The 21,256-nt window shown below is 35.0% G+C and overlaps 3 protein-coding genes across 3 annotated transcripts; 2 read left to right on the forward strand and 1 right to left on the reverse strand.

Moving 5' to 3' along the window:
* The first annotated feature begins 472 nt into the window (after positions 1 to 472).
* On the forward strand, positions 473 to 994 carry LOC140964676 (uncharacterized). Its single transcript, XM_073424546.1, has one exon. It carries the CDS (start codon positions 473 to 475, stop codon positions 992 to 994), a length of 522 nt encoding a protein of 173 aa, XP_073280647.1.
* A 6,223-nt stretch (positions 995 to 7,217) lies between these two features.
* On the forward strand, positions 7,218 to 10,166 carry LOC140965077 (uncharacterized). Its single transcript, XM_073425126.1, has 8 exons — positions 7,218 to 7,995; positions 8,123 to 8,217; positions 8,400 to 8,503; positions 8,586 to 8,686; positions 8,768 to 8,871; positions 8,974 to 9,411; positions 9,549 to 9,680; positions 9,849 to 10,166. Exons 1-8 carry the CDS (start codon positions 7,747 to 7,749, stop codon positions 10,003 to 10,005), a joined length of 1,380 nt encoding a protein of 459 aa, XP_073281227.1. The 5' UTR covers positions 7,218 to 7,746; the 3' UTR covers positions 10,006 to 10,166.
* Positions 10,167 to 10,461: 295 nt separating this feature from the next.
* LOC140964638 (AP-1 complex subunit mu-2-like) lies at positions 10,462 to 16,002 on the reverse strand. Its single transcript, XM_073424498.1, has 11 exons — positions 15,558 to 16,002; positions 13,911 to 14,057; positions 13,744 to 13,806; positions 13,475 to 13,651; positions 13,298 to 13,401; positions 12,833 to 12,940; positions 12,539 to 12,635; positions 12,159 to 12,256; positions 11,921 to 12,062; positions 11,729 to 11,851; positions 10,462 to 10,945 (listed from the first exon to the last, which is right to left on the reverse strand). The coding sequence occupies exons 1-11, from the start codon at positions 15,684 to 15,686 to the stop codon at positions 10,847 to 10,849; spliced, it is 1,287 nt and encodes a 428-aa protein (XP_073280599.1). The 5' UTR covers positions 15,687 to 16,002; the 3' UTR covers positions 10,462 to 10,846.
* Between the last annotated feature and the right edge of the window lie 5,254 nt (positions 16,003 to 21,256).

The following is a 21,256-nucleotide window of genomic DNA, read 5'->3' on the forward strand; positions in this document are numbered from 1 at the left end:
TTAATTAATATTTTTGAATCATTTTATAAAGTAAATTCCAAATATATTCAATAATAATAGTTTTATCAAAATACCAAGAATAGATAACTGTTTATCCATCAAATGAGTTCATGATAACACGAGTAATTGATAACTGTTTATCCATCAATAATATATTCCTCGATTCTTGCTTCAGTTTCTCTGAAAAATTGGAAAAAAGAATATAACCCAAAGAAATAATATGCATATGATCGCTACTTGTCATCTATAACGAAGGAGAACCCTCGAATTATGTGGTGTGTGACCACAAAAATTTGATCTTTTATTCAAATTTATTCTCTCAATAATCCTTAATTTTCTTTTCTTTTTTCCTCATCATCAACGTGACTCTGGACTGATTCCGAGAAAAGAAGAAGAAAGGGAGATTTTTACAAGAACTCGATTTCAAGAAAATATATATACATATAAAAAAAAGAAAGAAAAATCAAGAAATATGTCTTCAAAGTTCAATTCTCTCTTTCTCTGCATGGCTTGTGTTCTTTTCCTGATCGCCGCCCAGAGTCCATCCGCCGCCGCACGCAGGTTCATCGGCGTGAACCCCTGGTGCCGCACCGCCAGCCACAAGCGCCTCTGCACTCAGATGGCGAAGGGCGCCACCACTTGGCACGACGCCTCCGCCAACTCCATGAAAACAACTCTCGAGCTAGCCAAGCGAATCCAGTTCATGTCCCACCTCATCAAGCCGGCCATTTCCTTCCTGGAGCCGCAGAGTCGTGAGTCGATATTGGCTTCTTGTGCCGAGGATTTCGACATAACGATCTCGGACCTTGAGGAGAGCATAAAGGCCCTGGAAGTTAATGACATGGGGACGCTCAAGGTTCACCTCAGCGCTGCTTATAGCACCGACTGCTCCGACGCGCTGGCCGAGTTCGGAGTCGAGGATCCTCTCGCCAAAGTTTCAGGCCATTACTTGAAGATGGTGGACAATTGCTTGGCTGTTGTTCAGCAGATATGATTCATCGGCTCAAATGCTATATATATATATATATATAAATATAATACTAATATATATATTGAAAAATAATTATTTTTGAAAATAAGATTTTACTAAGAACCCTAGAACTTATAAACATATTGTGTGCGTTTTTCAATGTTACATCGATCATGCTCATGTTCTTTGGTTTTAGAGGTCCATATATATGTTGATTTAATCATTTGTAAAATGTTTAAAAATTTATAGAATAAACCTAATATTTATTTTTTTGCTTTTATCAATTCATAATTATATATGATATGGATACAATTAGTAATGCTTCTCCCCGAAATTTTGTATGGAAAATTTTCATTTATAGTCTTAGTATTTATCATAATATATCCGTTTCCTAAGTACCTTAACCTTTTGGAAAAATATATATTTTTGGTCTGATCATTTGGATATTTTTTTTAAAATTTTTTATTCTGTAATTTGGTCTTTTTTTTCTAAAATATTTGGTCATGATCAATTCATGATTAATTAATCTTGTAACTTGTTTTTTTTTTCGATTTTAATAATTTTTCACCTAAGTGCTGGTATGATACTTGACATGTCAACAATGTCTAGTGTCATGTCAGTATTTAAATGAAAAATGAATAAAATCTAAATAATAAAAAAAAAGATCAAGTTTCAAACAAAAATCGCGAACTAATCAAGAATAATGTTGGGTGCAATAATTGTCCCTGCTCGGTAGAACGATCGAACCGTTGTGCTTGTGTTGCTGTGCGGTTTAAAAGATTTGAGTTGTACCATTACCACCAGCTATAACTTTTGATAAAGCGGTAAGCGCTTGGTCCTACAATTGGTATCAGAGCCAAGGTCACGGGTTCGATTCCCATTGATAGCAAGGAGTGCAATTATTGGGATAGAGATTGTTGGGTGCAATAATTGTCCCTGCTCGGTAGAGCGATCGAACCATGGTGCTTGTGTTGCTGTGCGCTTTAAAATATTTGAGTTGCACCATTACCACCAGCTATAGCTTTTGATAAAGCGATAAGCGTTCGGTCCTACAAATAAGATAAAAAAAAAAAAAAAAGAAAAATGTGCAAGTTATAAAATAAAAAAAATAATTTTGGCTAATCTTTTTCTTTGCTTTATGTTCTACCAAAGTTTTGTACACTTTAAACATGTTATAAACTTAGTCCTTATGTTTCAACAAATAGACAAACATGTATATATAAAAAATGCAAGTTTCAGGAATAGTGAACTGATGGATAATAAGGCCAAAAATAAAAAATGTGCAAGTTACAAAACCAAAAAAATAATTTTCGCTAATCTTTTTCTTTGCTTAATTTTCTACTAAACTTTTGTACACTTTAAACATTTATAAACTTAGTCCTTATGTTTCAATAAATAGACAAACGTGTATATATCTAGCAAGAATATTAATCATACAAAAATATATAATAAATGAATTGATGGATTCGGAGCTATAATTTCAAATCCACAATAACAAATCTATTTGTTTATTTGGTAAATTCATTTGAAAATGAATTTCAAATCTCAATCAGCCAGTTAATTATTATATTGGATTTCAATTCATCCCAATATATACAAACTAAAATTATTTAAACCGCAAGATTTATACAAAACAACATTAATCCAATGTGTTTACTGTAGATTTTCCAATATGTATTAATCTACGATGGTTATTAAAGATAGAAAGAGTCAACTTTCCAAACTCAAAAACAACCTTAATAATTGAATTGCTGTTTTCCAAGGCCATGTAATTTTCAAATTGGCAAGGCCATGTAATTTTCAAATGGCAAAAACTTGTGTGAGACGGTCTCACGGGTCGTATTTGTGAGACGGATCCCTTATTTGGGTCATCCATGAAAAAGTATTACTTTTTATGCTAAGCGTATTACTTTTTTATTGTGAATATGGGTAGGGTTGACCCGTCTCACGGATTCACATGAGACCTACTATTTTCAAATTGGCAATTTACTTTGTAACCATTCATTCAATTTTGAAAAAAATTCTAACACTTTGTCCAGCTCAAAGTTACTGTTTTCCATGGAGAGAGGTCTCAACGAAAAGAGAGAATAATAATCTTAGGACAACGTCGATCAGGGACCTCTCATCGTACTTTCAATTTTCTTTTCTCGATTTTTTTGGGGATAAAATTAAAATTGACCAAATTAATTTTTCCCAATCTCAAGAAAATGAATTGGTCGACAAAGTTCAAAAAGCAGAAGACCATTAACAATTCAAAATAATTCGAAATTCCATTGGTCATTATCGTTCGAAAAGAATCAACAGACAAGAAGGAAAGACAACAAACTCTAAAACGACAACTTTGCAAATTTGAAATTCATCTCTCATATCGATCATTCTAGTGCAATTCCCTTTCATTTTCCAGCAAAATTATTCTAAATTTCAATTTTATTATGATTTCTCTAGATTTTGAATGTACATATATAAATCATGATAGGAATTTCTCAGAAATTTCCAGAGTCTTATTCAACCTTTTCCTTCTTTTTTCCTTGAATATTTGCTTCGAAGATCATAACTTACTGTCATGTTTGATTCCCGCGTCGTTTGAGTTCCTAGAAGTCAGATTTTTACTATTTTTTACTCAAGTTGCCACATTTGCATCCGACACACCTACTGTCACGCCCCGAGACCAGGGTTAGTCGACACCGACGTTATTCAACAATCACATAATTGCTAAACAACAAGCCTGTACAGTATAAACCAAAACCAATTTATATCATAAATACCATAAAAATGGAATCGTATTTACAATAGTAACTATGAAAACGATAAAAATCTGCGGAAGCGTTTATAACTTGAATTAAAACTAACAATAACATATTCTTAATTAAAATTCTTCATGCGTCCACTATCAGTCCAAAAATTTGTGTCTGATTCTTCTTTCTCTATTTCTTCTTCTGATTTATCTGAGAATGGTTGTAAGAGGGGTGAGTATTTTGGGAAATATTCAGCAAATGGGGGCCGTTCGAGCGCAATATAACAACATGCATAATTTCGAAAATCACATGACTTGCAACATCATTCATAACCCATGCATAACATTGACCAAGCACCGAGATTCATCTACTTTCTATGATTTACTGATATCAGTCCCTAATTTTTACTCCTCTAAGGGGGCGAGGCCGTATAGCGGTTATATCCCCCACCGCATAAGGGTACGTCATGGTTGTGATTCCCACCCATATACAGTCAACTCCTCACAGTGCTTAAAACCGTATGACAACCAACACAAGAATGGAGTAGAAGAAGAACGTGTACTCGATCGCATTTTCAAAAAAAAAAACGAAATAAATATGTATAACGAAAGTTTAACTTTAAAAATAAGCCAACTTACCTTATACTCGAAGAAAACACGAAGAATTCAAAAACATAGAAGAATCATGCAACCGACACCTCGAAAACGCAGCAGCACATCTACCGAAAAATCAGTTGTCTTGAAAAATTCATTGCGCATTATTGAACCATTGGATCAGGCTTAAACTTTAACAGTACGTTTACAATTACGTCAACTAAATTATGAATGGTGCAGATCGGTTTTGAAATACTTTTAACCTGTTAATAGACGAAAACCGTTGGTATATGATATTCTCGCATAGAATCTGAGCAATTTTCTTGCGAAGGATATAAACAAAAAACTAACCGTTGGATTTTGCTGAAATTTGGATATGTTATGCGCAACATACCGAAGCATATTCTGAACGATGGAGATCGTATTCCGATCACCCGAGAGAGAGAAACGAATTTCTGAAATTAAAAAGAATTTTGATGACTCGTGCAGAATTTTTTGGAGGAATTTCGAAAATTGGAGAGCAAAATTTCGAAATTAATGTGTGAAATTTGAATGAGAGCTTCTGTTATTTCTAGGGGTGAGGTGAAAATCTTACCATAATTCGACTGATATACTTTCCAAAATTTGGAGATGCTCATTCCATAAATTACGAGATACTTCTTCCTTAAATATTGAGATGCTTCTTTGTTGAGAAAAACTACCTTGTATGCAATATTTCTTTCTAAATTAGGTAGATGTCCAACCTTAATTTATCGTGTATATTGCACTGGATTTCGATTTCCATGTATTATTTATATTTTCAAATTTATTATAACTCGAAAATAAATTCTTATACATGTCTATATTTAATTAATTACGTGTCCAAAAATTTGGGTTTTCACACCTACACTTCACAAATTTTGTGCAAACAAAATTATTTACAAAGTTTCCAATGTTATAATACTTCCTGCGGTATTGTAAGGGTTGAAAGATTTATTTACGTCAAAAACACAATGACATAGTCATCTGATCAATAACTTCTCTAAAATTTCAAACGCTCCAATATATTGTTCGATCGAACTTAGCTTCTCGTCGTGATCGATCTCGAAAGTTCCCATATACGCCTACGCATCTAATAAAATCAATTTTTATGTGCACATATTCAAACCATGATACGCGCATTCCTACTGATCACATGATATAAAACGATATATATACACNATGAAAAGTATGGCCATATATACTAAAATATAATATATGGTTAATAAAATTTTTTAATGCTATTTAATGTCACAGAAATTAAATACAAATCGACCCACTTCCACTTCATCTTGAGCTATTTTTGTTTGTTGAAATTATAAAAATCATATTTTTTACATTAATTTTTTTGGTAAATTATTTTTTGTTGATAAATATAAATATCATAACTTTTAATTTTTTGTTTTGTTTCGTTTGGTTTCGTTTGGTTTCGTTTTTAGTAACTACCTAATTTTTTTGTTTGTTTTAAAATATGTCTAATTAGGTAGCCGTCACCTATATAGTCTCCTTTCCGCCTACCTATGTATTTATACTATATATGGCAAAATAGTGATTATTAAATACAAATATATAAATGAACAAGTTCACTTTTATTTATTAATCTATTTTCCAATTTATTAAATTATTCGATTTTTTTATTTTTTTTAAAAATTTTGAACAAGTTGATCGGATTAATATTTATTTTCGAGTTAGAGAAAGAGAATATCATAATTGAATCTCAATTTTAAATCCGAAACTTCATCCAAAATTTAAGATATGTCAAATGAGTTAGAAATCATCGACTTTATTATATTAAAATATTAAAAATCAAAATTTCTTTTTAGGTAACACCTAAGTTGCATAGAGAGGCCTAACATATCCTAGGTAACGGCGCTTAACTATGTAGGTGCTTTCTCCTTATTCTTAGCATCTATTTGGATTTACAATATTAAACTTTTTTTTTTTGTGCATTACTCAACTTTGAAACAAGAATGATTTTAAATTTGTTATGAATCAAAATTAAGAATATATTGAAATTAAATAATAGACAATATCAAATTTTTATATCATAAAGTTCTGCTATATCTTATGAGATATATGTATTCATACCTTGTTTTAAATTTGGAATCTTGATTTTGGCCGGGACGGAAAAACATCAAATTTCATGTAAACACGCAAGTGTGACAAATTTGTATAGTATCAAAATTAAAGAAAATAGTAAGCTAAAAACGTGGAAACTGAGAGAAGAACTACTTTATTTGATTAGGAATCTTCGGATAAACAGATTATTCTTAGGACAAAAATTTGTGTGAGACGGTTTCACATGTCGTATTTTATGAGACAGATATTTTATTTAGGTCATCCATGAAAAAGTATTACTTTTTATTGTGAATATCAATAGGGTTGACCTGTCTCACAGATAAAAATTTGTGAGATCGTCTCACAAGAGACCTATTCTATTCTGTAAATACTTTATCGATATAATATAATAATATTAGAATATGTAGAGAAATACTCCAAATATAATATAGATTAATCGAATAAGAGGTGGGGATTGTTGGGAGTTTATTTTGACCATCAATAATAGAATCTTCCAGCTTTGATACAGCGCATTTCTCTTCAAAGAGACGCCTAAAATCTTATCTATTTCATTAATACTCCTCGTTTTAGATTATTACACGATTTATGCAAAACGAATCAGTATAGTTTTCACCTTCAAAAAAAATGTATATATTTTTTTTTTGGATTCTTCACCGTAATCCCAACGCATATCTCGTATTAGATCACGTGTCATGTTCCTTGGCGTATTTTTCTCCATTTGTGGGTCGTCACTGGGGACCCACGAAGCCTATACAGATTGTAAAATATGTGGCAGCGTTTCCCCCTATGGACGAGTGGGAATCGATATAGCCAGCATTTTTCATACTCCACAAAAGCCATGAATTTCATGGGGAGGATAATAATAATCAAATGAATTAGGCACTGTAACAAAAAAAAATTTTTAGTTTTTTTTTTTATTTTGGTTGGTTCGGTGGAGATGACTTTGTGCGTGAGTGAAAGAGGTGGGCAATGAGAAAATTGTGGCAAGATTCATTTTCAAAGTTTGAAAAGTTGATTTTTTTTAAAAGTCTTGCATGCCAAACATCATAAGGACCCTATTCATCATAATTTTACTCAATATTTGAGAAAAGGGTCCCCATTTTTCTTTTCCTTCTCCTTTTAGATTAATTAACCTTTAGTGCTTGAAGGAATTCTTTATTTCATGCTTGAAGGTTAGGTTTCGTTTCTTGTTTGATGATTAAGAGCCTTCTCTTGTTTTTCTTGAAGAAGGCTCAAGATCAACTTATTTCCTTCATCATTTGTGTACATATTATGTATATATAGAGGATACATATACATTCAGACATACATCTGAACATTTTTTGGGGAGAAAAAAAGAAGAGAGGAAAATATGATCAGGTGGTGGATATCAACCCTTCAATGGACAGAGCTATTTGTGAGTTCTTTGGTGCATATGGTATATGGGTTTTACATATTTAGCACAGCCGTGGGTGGGGATCTCTCACAGGCATTGAGTGATTGGATTTTCAAGCCTAATGTGGCCAACGGATTGGGAGAGGAAGATTCAAAGAAGACAACTGGTGTAGATGATTTGCCTCCTATTGTGTTGGTTCATGGAATCTTTGGTTTTGGGAAAGGGGTGAGAGAATATACTTCTTTTACATTGGTTATAATTTTGTGCTTCTTTTTTGTTCCATTTTACTTTTTGGGGGATTTGTTTACTTGTCAAACTCGTTCAAGATCGTGTTTCTGTTGATGATTTACAGAGATTGGGAGGTTTGTCCTATTTCGCTGGAGCTGAGTTGAAGGACGAAAGGGTCTTTGTGCCTGATTTAGGCTCATTAACAAGCATATATGACAGGTAGGTGTTCTCTTATGGGACACATAAATATGCAACTCAGAAAGTATTTCGAGGGGAAAAAACTTGAACTTTGTTTAGAAAAAAATTATATGTATAATTTACCTTAATTAGTTGGGGATTAGGGTGTGTGCGTGTGATTTAAGGTTTTTGTGAAGCTTTTTGGACGATTTGTATTGGTACAGGGCAAGAGAACTTTTTTATTACTTAAAAGGAGGACAAGTGGATTATGGAGAAGAACATAGCAGGGCTTGTGGGCACACTCAGTTTGGTAGAAACTATGGAGAAGGTGAGGTATTTGATCTGCATTGGCATTAAATTTTCTTTGTTTGAAAAAATATAGCTTAGCTCTCTTTGACTAAAATACGCAGGGCATTATCCTGAATGGGATGAGGAACACCAGATTCATTTTGTGGGGCACTCAGCAGGAGCGCAAGTTGTCCGAGTCTTGCAGCAAATGCTTGCTGACAAGGCAAGTTTTGTGTGAATGAGTTATTTAGGTATTGTGTCACTATGGAATGGTAAAAAAACAAGATTCTTGATTTGATTTCAGGCGTTTGAGGGGTACGATAATACATCACCGAATTGGGTGCTAAGTATCACTTCTTTGTCTGGTGCATTTAATGGCACAACAAGAACTTACTTAGATGGAATGCAGTAAGTTCTTGATCTCTGTTCTACAGTTAAATTCGTATCTGACTGATAACTTAATGCAATCTTTCGACTAAGAAGTTCTAAATTTTCATAATAATACCACAGGCCAGAAGATGGGAAATCTTTGAAGCCCATTTCTCTGCTGCAGCTGTGCAGAGTTGGAGTGATTCTTTATGACTGGTTCGATGTTCTATGGCTAAAACGCTATTACAATTTTGGATTCGACCATTTCAATATATCTAGAAGAAATATAGGCATTTGGGGACTTGTTAATTGCCTGATTGGGAGGAGTGGTCCATTTGCATCTGGAGATTGGATTCTTCCGGATCTTACCATCCAAGGTTCTATCAGATTGAACAGCCACGTGCATACGTTTCCAGAAACATACTACTTCAGCTACGCCACCAAGCGCACAAGGAAGTTAATGGGATTCACTATTCCCTCTGGCATTTTCGGAATACACCCTTTGTTGTTTATTAGAGTCTTGCAGATGAGCCAATGGAGGCATCCTTCAGATGTAACCCCTCCTTATAAAAGTTACAGGTCCGTCCTGCATCATGCTTTGTTTCACATTAAAGTCTCTGGCAGTTCACCTAAAAAATATATCTGAATATGCAAAACCAATGACAATCCAGTAATTTTAAAACTTCCATATTATAAAGTTATGAATGCATTTTTAGGGATGAAGAGTGGTGGGATAATGATGGCGCCCTCAACACCATGTCGATGACACACCCTCGTTTTCCAGTCGAACACCCGAGCTGTTTTGTTGTGAAAGATTCAGAGTGCCAACCATTCCAGCCAGGAATCTGGTTTGTTCTAATTTCATGCCGTTCAAAAATTTCCATATTGCTACAATCTTGAATTTAAATAGCCACGAATTCTTGGTTTATTTTATATACGAAAACGGCACGTTTGAGAGTCAATGTTATCAGATAAAAATTTGTATTGTTTTCATAGGAATTCTGCTTCTGATACAGGTACTACAAGATTGTGGAAGGCGATCACATTCTCTTCATTGTGAACAAAGAAAGAGCTGGGGTTCAATTTGATTTGATATATGATGCCATTTTTGAGCGTTGTAGGAAACATGCATTCAGAAAGGCTCCTATATTGCCAAATGAATTGCATAATTAGTGTTCTCTTGATGTCTGTTTTCTTCTCCTTTTTTTCTATTTTTGTTAGGTTTTTCTTAGAGAGAAATGTAGCATTGCTCTACATGTGAGAGACTTGAGGAAAACTGAATTTCTCCTTCTTTTATTCAGTAATTTAGGAGGTTGGATTTTCCATTGTTCGTACCCGTTGCTTTTGTTCTCAAGGTGGATCAATTTACAAAATAACTAAAATAACAGTAAAAGATTTCAAAATCGATGTATTTTTTGAATTTTGAACGATGTATGTTATAATTGAATTTCAAATATCATATTTTATTTTATATTTTAAACTTTGATGTCATGATTAACTTTAAGTTATCGAATAAAATCCATGGATTTAAAAGATGCCTATAGAACTTAGTGAAATTTGGTCAATGAACTGAATGTTCTTATGAATCTTGATGATTCTTGATTCTATGGTTACAAACTTGAAATAGAATTGAAATCAAACGCAGTAACCACTTAGCCTTTCACACACACTGCAAATGTTGCTGTAAATACATATTATAATGGTCCCAAGTAATCCCAACTGAGACGATTAATTTCTCGAAGCAAATACACCTTTATCAATAGGTATCGACATCTTTTCTCTACAAAATGAGTAAAAATTTGCAGTCCAATACTTGCGTTAAATAAAAAGTAAGCAAATGCAGTAACTGTTACAAAACCACATCCCGAAATTGCCAATGAATGGCTCCAGAGTTCACCACTTCAGACAAGGACACGTGATTTCCCACTAGTGAAAGATGAGCTTCACGAATTGTTTGAGAGAACAAGCACGAAAATTTCAGGAAATCAACAATGCAGAAACCGTGATCAAGTCATCAAATAAGTCTCAGCTCGTATTCACCAGCCATGGTAATGTATCTCACCCATGGAAGGGCCTGATAGCCGCTTTTCTCAATGATTTTCAAGTATCGAACCTACAAATCAATGTTCCAAATAAATACAAAGAAAAGCTAATCATGACCAAGTAGCTGGAAAAAATACATGCATAAAGTTTAGTCTAGTCTAGTCTAGTCTACCAGAGCACATCTTCAGTTCAAAACAAAATAAAAGAGAGAGAGAGATCAGGCATATCAATACAAATCATTAACTTGTTACGAAAAACCCACGGCAGATGTCCCTATTCTCAACGTCACAAGGATGCCACTACACCACGAATTTAGCCTAAAAATGAAGCAATAAAAGAGTTCCATGCATTCTATTTCTCGTCTATGTTATGGATACATGGTATTGGCCTAGTTATGCATTTTGATTTCTTCTTTTGGGTTCCTCAACATCATTTACACTTACAAAAATTTCATAAGTTCTCCAATAATATTTACTTCACGCTGATATAAAATTGTGAACCTAAACACTAATACATAGTAATGCGAATTTTGATAGCTCACTTGTTTGGACATCTGAATAAACTATAGACCCTCTAAACCCAAGCATTTCTGAAGGATGAGGTTGTTGCAATCTTGCACCTGCTCTCTTTCTTTTTCTAAGAATAGTTTCATGGATTTTACCACTCCTTCATGACAGTCACAAACTTTAAATTCTACCCATGGAATACAAAAGAAATATGATTTTTATGATATCAAATGGAATCCCAAAGAATCAGCGATTTTATCGTATCTAAGTCATAATATTTGCAAATTGCAATGTACCAAAAACGTGACATGAAAATAAATATAAGAACTTTTTTATTGGTGGCTCACCTGTATTCCTGAAACAGTAAAATAAGGTATTTCAAACTTCACTCTTATAGGAGCTTTTCTCTCGGGCACTGATTCCTCAGATGTTATGCTAGGAAGCCTAAATTCTGCTCTTAACATGTATTCCTGAAAAATAAGCAAGTCAAGATAAGTATACCAACAGATATAACTAAAGAGCAGGCCAACAACTCCTACCTTACCACCCGGGAAAGATTTAATTTTCCAAACTAGAGCATCATTTTCTGGTGCATAAGAAGCAGACCCCATTGATGTACGGACATTTGGATTAGTAGCATCAGAAGGCACAGGTAACTCAATTTCCACATTAGTTGCAGTGCTGAAATTCAAATCAGCTCAGAAATGAAAAGGACAATGCCAGCCAAATAAAGATCATATTATAAACAATTCACAATGACAAAAAATGTCTTTATACCTACGCTCCTTGAACTGGCTTCTGGATTTTACCATAATTTCAATGCGACTTCTAGAATGTCTTTCAACCTGAGCTTCTACCCATATTAGAGGCTTTACCTGAAAATAACAATGACTACATGTTTTAAGACACTAATCATTTTCCACACAGAGGAGCCCAATAGAGAAATCTAGAGAGCAACTGTTTTTCCCCTTTCAAAAAACTGGTCAAATTTTCAATAATGGACGAACAATTTGAGACTCCATTATTCACGAGCTTTTTTTTTTGTCCAAGCAACATTCTATGAAAATAGAACCATCCCATCTGTACGTTTGAATCATGAACAAGATAAAATCTGATAGCATCAAGAAGAAAATGGGCCAAGTATGCAAGCACCAAACCTGAGTGCTGAGCCTGTAAGTCATGAGATCAAAAGATCCATCAGGAGGAATGAAAGATATTGTTCGATCATTTTCAAAACGGGCCAACCGCACGCACCTAAACCAATAAACAGAAGTTGAAACAAATACCGTGAGTTAATCATCCAATCAGAAATACATTTATATATGCATAAAATTATAAAGAACTCTACACAAGCACAAACATCAGTATGCACTAAACTAATGCCAATCACATACTTTATAAATATCAACAACAATCATGCATTGAAATTAATATGGCAAAAAATCACATACTGATGAAACTTGATATCATCCAGGTCAATGGCCTTTCCCTTAGTAGCTCGCCCTTGTGCCTCCAGCAAAACTCTATCATTTAGCCCAAGCTTACATTCAGGCATCCCACTGCAGTTGATAAAGTGTCATTAACCATCATTACAAACAATGGACGTGAAAAGTGGAAAATTATGCATCACAAATATAAAAAATACAGCCTAGCGATATTGCATGGTTAACTCTCATACTTTCGTCAGCTAGCATTCGAGTTATTGGCACTTTCTAACGGTAGAACAACATGAAATAAATGCTCAATCACAGACAAAAATCAAGGTTTCCAATTTGAACAAAAAAATTGATGTATTTCTGTGATGCGTATCTATACCTTGAAAAAATTAAAAATTCTAGGTCGAATAATAGCTTCCAGAGCTTTCCCTTGTTTCACAAGATATAGCTCAGGAAGTAGCAAAAGAAGTGTGGACAAACCTCAAGTATGTTCGCATCTTTAGCGCCCCAACAACGTCTGATCTAATTATTTGGCCATTACTATTGACTAGTATATTAACACTTTCAACAACATCGAGAAACACCTGAAAAAGCAGCACTTGCCCATGAAATCCAGTTACTAAGAAACAAATGTAATTGGTGCCAAGAAAAGCTTACTTCATTCTTTTTGTAACGAATTCCTTCGCTGCGCCACGACACAGCATTTGTAACAGCCATTGGAGGCCTCTGAGATACTTCCATTCTGTAAGCATCAGTTTTTATGAACTCACTAAGAATCTTTGCTTCAGTGTATTGCGGGTAGCCAAAGTCCATAATTTCGTCAAGCAACTCATACTGAGAAAGTATTAGGCATCATTTTACCACATAATTAGCAAAATGCATTCTACAAAATTTAAATAACAAATAGTCCAAAAAATTAGCCATACCACCACAACAAAATTATCTCTCAGTGATTCCTCTTCTAACACTTCAAAGTAATGTTTGAAGACCTGTCAGAAATTATTTTACGTGCAAAGAAATAAAGGGAATTTGCATTAATGACTAGCAGGAATATATCCTGATGTGCGATTCCTTGATTATCTATAGTGCTTACATCAACTACACGGTGTAGGAATAGAAGAAGGCTAGCAGCATTGCAGTTTTGCCGCGATGCAATCATAAGATAGACATTGTTGTGCTGTACAAACATGTATGTAACACCATTATCATGCACAACTGGATCTTGAGATTCTGGATCACCCTATATCATTTAAAACAAAACTTAAAGAATGCACCAAGCTAAGATAGAAATTGAACACAATGAATAACCAGATCTTGTCAATTTCAGGTTATTCTGATTTTTATGTGGGATGTAATGCCCTATACAAAGTTTCTAGACAGATCTATTCTTTACGTCAGTATTATAAGAATAATAAAAGATCACACATATTTTCAATTATGAACTAGTGTAAACAGGTCGAGGATCTAGACAAAAGTAAGTAATTTTTCGTAACAAGATCAATCCATACAAACCACAGATTGTTGGCGACTTGGCGCTGTTATCCATATCTCGCATGTTCACATGCATCACATATAAGCTACAAGATTTCAATATCTTATCTTCAAATTTACAATATTTTTGTCCACACTGACAATTTTTTTCTACTGAAGATTACAGATGCATGGACACAAAATATCACTCAAAATTCGCCTCAATCTATGCTTTCTCATAGTTATTAATAGCAAACAGGGCACAAAGGTGTTAATGTACCTAAGAGCCTATGCGACTTATCAAATGTGTTAAAGGCATGCCTGGAGCTCCAGGCTCTCAAGGTGCAGGTCAGTGTGCCTCAGCTAAGGTGCAAGGCATGTTTTGTGTGCCTTATTAATTTTTCAGTCTTATATATCATTCTTTTTGCAAATTATTTTGGTTCTAACTACTGAAATTTTGGTTTTGCGTGCAGTTGTTCATCATTTACTTGTGAAAAGCATAATTTATCACCAATAATCTTAATTTGGTGGCTTCAGTACTAAATTTGGGATAGATAATTCATTGATAATGAGAATTTTTGAATAGATTGAGTAGTTGATCATGGTTCAATTTTATTGAGAATTGTCTAATGTATTATCATTTTGCCTCTCAGTGTGCTCACCTTTGCACGCAAGCTCCTAGATTCCTTAGTGCTTTTGGTGCACCTTTCATCCTTAAACTATGACTTCAGTTAGACGGATTGCGTACTAATATTTTAAAATTGACACAAATGAAGAAAATGGTATCATTACTCATTAATCATGTAAAATGAAATTTATAAGCTATTTTAACAACAAATATACACATATCATTTAGAACATAAGTAAATACATAAGACTATTACACTTGATTTTACTAAAAACATATGATACATTCATCGTAGGCACGCATAGGGCTTCCATTGCGTTTGCTTATTCACAAGGTGCGTGTCTGAGCAAAGAGCTGGATGTTGGCATGAAGTGCTCAACTAAACTTCTGCAATCACCGAAGCCACTTAATTTCCATTCTCAGCATAGAAGGTTGATCAATCAAAAGGATAAAGATCAGATCAAGCTAAAACTAATTTCACCCACCCAAAATTTCAAACTTTCTTAACAGAAAAAATAGAATGTTCAAGATTCTATGCATCTTCATCACACAAAATGCAGATCACCACTTCACTAAACAGTAATCACCGAAAAGAATCGAAAAAACAGACAAGAAGCACACAAATATAAAAAGAAATGAAACCTCTTTCTCAATGAGCTTGGTGAAGAAACGCTCGGCTTGTACCGCGGTGACGTCTCCGCGATAGTCCCGCCATACCAGAACCCTGCCCTTTATGTCCAATAGGAACAGCGCCGACGCTGCTCCCGCCATTCCTCCGCCTAATCGGACAATTTAATCTGATTTCAAGTGACTTGATTCAATTCGGCACAGCGATCACAGATCAAAAGTTCAAGGGGAAAATGGCGATGAGATCTAGCGGAAAATGGGTGAAAAAACGAAAATCAAACGTCAACTCTGCATCATGTTCAATGGGCAGCTACTGCACAACTTGCGTGTGAATCTTCCGATTCTGTATGAAGGATTGACGAGGAATTGCAAGGAGAATAGCGCATTTTGATCGCTGGTTCTTCGTGGGGGGTGCGAGGGGGGTAACTGCGAGCTGGCACTTTTTGGGCTTTATTTTTTTGGGCACGTTTGTGTCTATTTATTGGGCTTCTATTTTTAGTTCAGTTTTCATTTACTATTCATGTTTCTTTATTTAGTTTTAGAAATCGAACCGGATCAAAAACCGGGTTTATTTTCTAATGGAAAAATTATATTTTTTGTCATATAATTTACATATTTTATTTTTTTTAATCTTATTAAAGGCCAATTTTCATTTTTAGTTTCGTAGATTGCGTGTTTTTTTTTTCATTTTTGTTCATGTTAACGACGTATTTGTATTTTAAATCTTGTAACTTGCATGTGATTTTTAATTTGTAATCTTGTTCATGATAAATTTACATTTTCAGTTCTCTAACTTGCATTTTATTTTATTTTTTTGCTAAATTATCTCGTGTCTATCAGAAATTATTTATATGGTGGACGTAGATACTAACATGAATTTTTGGAAAGTAACTTGCATATGTGTCATATTTTTTAAAAAATATTATTTAGAAAGAAACACAACGGACTCTGGTTAAAAAGAAAATACAAAAAGTGAAAGAAAAATGCAAACTAAAAGACTAAAAATGCAAATTTGGAGTTAACAATACCAAAAATGAAAACAACATCCAAGTTGTAGGACCAAAAAATGAAAGTTTATTTATAATATGAAAAAAAAAATAAAAAAAATACAAAATAAAAAATCTAATTTTTCTGTCTTTTAGTTAACAGCCTGTTAGGTGACTCATAAAAAACCCAAAAAAACCGATAGGGATTTGTTGAAACCAATGACCCAATTGTTAAAGACTTACTGGTTGTTATTACTGTTGTTGTGGTGTAATAGCTCATTCTTTGCTTTGTGGAAAGAGCAATTTTAACATATCTTTTCTAAGCGGGATTTTTTTTCCCAATCGATTAATATTAAATGTGTGGTGAGACACCACTCAAGTTTTAGTCGACGTCGGATCGCTTATACTTTCTTGAATTTGATAATAATGTGTTTGTTGGACCACTTTTTGTTCTTGTTGCTTGTCATCAAAAAATCAAAAACATAGCCATCAACTTTGAATGAAAGAAAGTCGTGATCCTCAAACTCGGGTATGATGCTCTTTATCTTTACCTTACCACTACGACTTGAACCATTAATTTGTATAAAAATAAAATTGAAGTAATTTGAAAAATAAATGAACAAATGACAATAATCGACAATCGAAATTTTGATAATAATGAGATAAAATTTGAATTGAAAATTAGATATTGAGAATTAAGAGAGAATTGTATGGGTAAAAAAAAAAAGAAAGAGGTGGGGGCAGCATTTATAGGGTTGAGTCGGAAATATTTTTTTTTAAAAAAATTAAACGGTGGGCTCGTCGGCCTGGGTCGACCCGACGGGTCTATCGTTGCATAACGGTCACGTCATCATGGTCGTCCATTTTAAAAAATGATAATAATTAAATATTACCAACCCACTGAGTTCGACCCGTCCAACCCGATGGGTCGACTTGTTTTAGACTCCAAAACTGTAACCGGACCACCATTGGTCAGATACTGTCATGGTTCTGAGTCAAACCCATTGACCTAGTTAACTGAACAGTTGACCACGAGACAGGCATGTCTGGGTCCAACTTGGCCCGGGGCTAGGTCTACACCTCACTTTCTTGGATTTGCTCTAATTTTACCTCATTTTTCCTTTATAATCTGCTCATGGTTTGAATACCAATCAAAAGCTCTTGTTAGATCTTCAAAGTATTGTATTTACCACCTCCAAGAATGATATGCAGGTTATCAACAAGAATATAGTTGTTTGGACAAGTTTTGGACATTTTCCGACATTTCAACCATCATATTCATGTTGTTTGACCACTTTTCTAAACTCTAATTGGTTTGAATGTGCTAGTTGACACGCTTGGTTGATCGAGCTGGTTTGACCGACTGTTTTGATCTGGCTGTTCCAAGTCTGGCTGGTCATCCAGCTGGTCCAAGGCTAGCTGGTCGCCCAGCTGGTCCAAGTCGGGTTGGTCGTCTTATTGAATTATAGCTCTTGATTTATTGATTTGTGAGTAATGTGATGAACATGAAAATTTTAGCCTTTTGTCTTTGATTTCCATAGAATCAATAATCACTTGATTTCGAGTTTGTATAAGAGAGATATGTTATGTGAGAAATGGGACCCACGTAAATAAAAAATTATGAAAATTGGTATCCCACATCGGGAATTCCAAAAAGTTAGTTCAAGAAATTTGTTATAAATTGAGCCTTCCTTGTTTGCTTTTAGTATCCCAAAATCAAAAGCTTTTCAGCTTTGATAAAAAGAGAGTGCATAGAAAAAAAGAGTGTATATTTTTCTTGAATGCGGGAATTCTCTTGTGTGAGTTAGAGAAATTATTTTCTAAGTATACTCGGGTTGGGAGTGTGAGAAATATTGAGTGTATTGGTGTATACGCTTGTTGTAATATTTCTTATAGTTATAAAAGTTGCAGTGCTCCGTGGACGTAGCCTATCTTGGGTGAACCACGTAAATCTTTGTGTTCTTGTTGATTATTTTATTCCTCATATTTGGGTATTATTATCATCGTGATCGGCATCGCTTCGGTGTAATTCCCCAACAACTGGTATCAGAGCTTTGTTGTGAAAATTCTTAAGAATTCTGAGTATGCTTTGTGGTTGCAGCTTTGTCTGATCTTCCACATCAGAAAAGATTTTTTAGATTTTTTGCTAAGGCTAGAGAAGTGATGGCCGGAGATGATGGATCAGGACCGGGAATCAACAAGTTCGACGGTACAGATTTTACGTTCTGGCGACTACAAATTATTGATTATTTATATAGCAAGAAGTTGCATCAATCTCTATCTTGAAAGAAGCCGGAAAAGATGGAGGATAATGACTGAAATCTTCTTGACCGACAAGTGTTAGGTGTAATACGATTGACCCTAACGAAGAACGTGCCACATAACGTGACGGGGGCAAAAACAACGGAGGAGATGATGTCCATTTTGTTGGACATGTACGAAAAGCCAACGGCAAATAATAAAGTACATCTCATGAAGAAGTTATTTAATTTGAAGATGAGAGAAGATGCATCGGTGGCTAAACAGTAACACATCAATGAATTCAACACGATTGTTTCACAGCTGACATCGGTTGAAATTAAATTTGATGATGAGATTCAGGCACTTATTCTTTTGGCGTCTTTACCAGATAATTGGGAACCGATGCGGGCAGCGGTTAGCAACTCTATTGAAAAAAGAAAGCTACAATTCAATTATGTCAGAGATCAAATTCTTGCTGAAAAAGTTCGCAGGATGGATTCGGGTGAAGGAATATCATTGAGATCTGCACTAAATATCGAGAATAGAGGAAGGGACAGGAGTGGCGAAAAGAGTTTTAACCAATGGCATGGTAGATCCAAGTCAAGAAATGGAAAAGACAGTAACACATTTGAAAAAAATGTGAAGTGCTGGAGCTGTGGTGAGACTGGTCACTTGAAAAAGAACTACAGATCAACTAAGAATAATGCCAATGTTGTCACTGAGGAAGTACATGATGCTCTGCTATTATCCATGGAAAGCCCTGTTGATTCTTGGGTTATGGACTCAGGAGTTTCGTTTCATACCACTGGTGATCGTGATGTATTTGATAATTACATCGTTGGCGATTACGGATAAGTTTTTCTGGCTGATGGAAAACCCTTGGAAATTGTTGGTATGAGTGATGTACGGATGAATATGTCAAATGGATCTTGGAAAATCAACAAAGTCAAGCATGTACCAAAATTGACACGCAATCTGATCTCGGTAGGACAGCTTGATGATGAAGGCCACAATGTGACCTTCGGTGATGGTTCCTAGAAAGTGAACAAAGGGGTCATGATTGTGGCTCGAGGAAAGAAAACTGGAACACTGTATATGACTTCCAGTTGCAGAGACACATTAGCAGCTGTGGATGCTGGAGCCAATTCAAGTCTATGGCATTATAGACTTGGACACATGAGTGAGAAGGGAATGAAGATGTTGTTGTCAAAAGGAAAGCGACCAGAATTAAAGACTGTTGAACACAAAATATCTGAAAGCTGTATCTTTGGAAAGCAGAAGAAGGTGAGCTTTTCAAAAGGCGGTAGAGAACCGAAAGCAACAAAGTTGGAGCTGGTTCATACTGATGTATGGGGACCATCTCCTGTGACATCCCTTAGAGGCTCGAGATACTATGTCATATTCATTGACGATTCGAGTAGAAAAGTTTGGGTTTATTTTCTGAAAAATAAATCTGATGTTTACGAGACCTTTAAAAGGTGGAAAGCCATGGTGGAAAATGAGACCAACTTGAAGGTGAAGTGCTTACGGTCTGACAATGGTGGAGAATATGAAGATGATAAGTTCAAGAAATATTGTGCACAGAACGGGATCAAGATGGAGAAAACCACTCTTGGTACACCTCAACAGAATGGTGTAGCTGAAAGGATGAACAGGACCTTGAATGAACGCACAAGGAGCATGAGATTGCATTCTGGATTGCCAAAATCATTCTGGGCTGATGCTGTTAACACTGCAGCATATCTGATCAACAGAGGACCTTCGGTACCACTGGACTACAAAATACCCGAAGAGGTTTGGAGCGGCAAAGAAGTAAATCTTTCTTTCTTGAAAGTGTTTGGATGTCTATCTTATGTTCATATTGATTCAGCAAGCATAAAAAAACTTGATCCGAAATCAAAGAAGTGCTTCTTTATTGGTTATGGAGATAATGAGTTTGGTTATCGTTTCTGGGATGACCAAAATCGGAAGATCATTCGGAGCACGGATGTAATATTTAATGAGAAACTTCTGTACAAGGATAAGTCAGACATTGGAGCTGGAGATGAATGTCCTGAAGTCGAGAAGACTGATGAAGTGCCATTGACAAACATTCCTGTGAATGAATCGAAAACCAGTAACCAGGAAGATGAAGAAGAAACTGCACAAGATGATGACCCACAAACTCCGGTGATTGAACTCAGGAGATCATTGAGAACCATTAGACCACCTGATAGATACTTCCCTGCACTTCACTATATTTTGCTGACAGATAAAGATGAACCGGAGACCTGTGAAGAGACAATGCAAAATGATGATTCAACCAAGTGGGAGTTGACCATGGAAGATGAGATGGATTCACTGTCATCCAAGCAGACATGGGAGTTGACAGAACTTCCGCAAGGCAAAAAGGTGTTACATAACAAGTGGGTGTACCGATTAAAAGAAGAGCATGATGGTAGCAAGCGGTACAAGGCAAGACTTGTTGTAAAAGGCTTCCAACAACGG

Source organism: Primulina huaijiensis, chromosome 18 (assembly GCF_012295235.1).
Source record: "Primulina huaijiensis isolate GDHJ02 chromosome 18, ASM1229523v2, whole genome shotgun sequence".
NCBI classification, from domain to species: domain Eukaryota; kingdom Viridiplantae; phylum Streptophyta; class Magnoliopsida; order Lamiales; family Gesneriaceae; genus Primulina; species Primulina huaijiensis.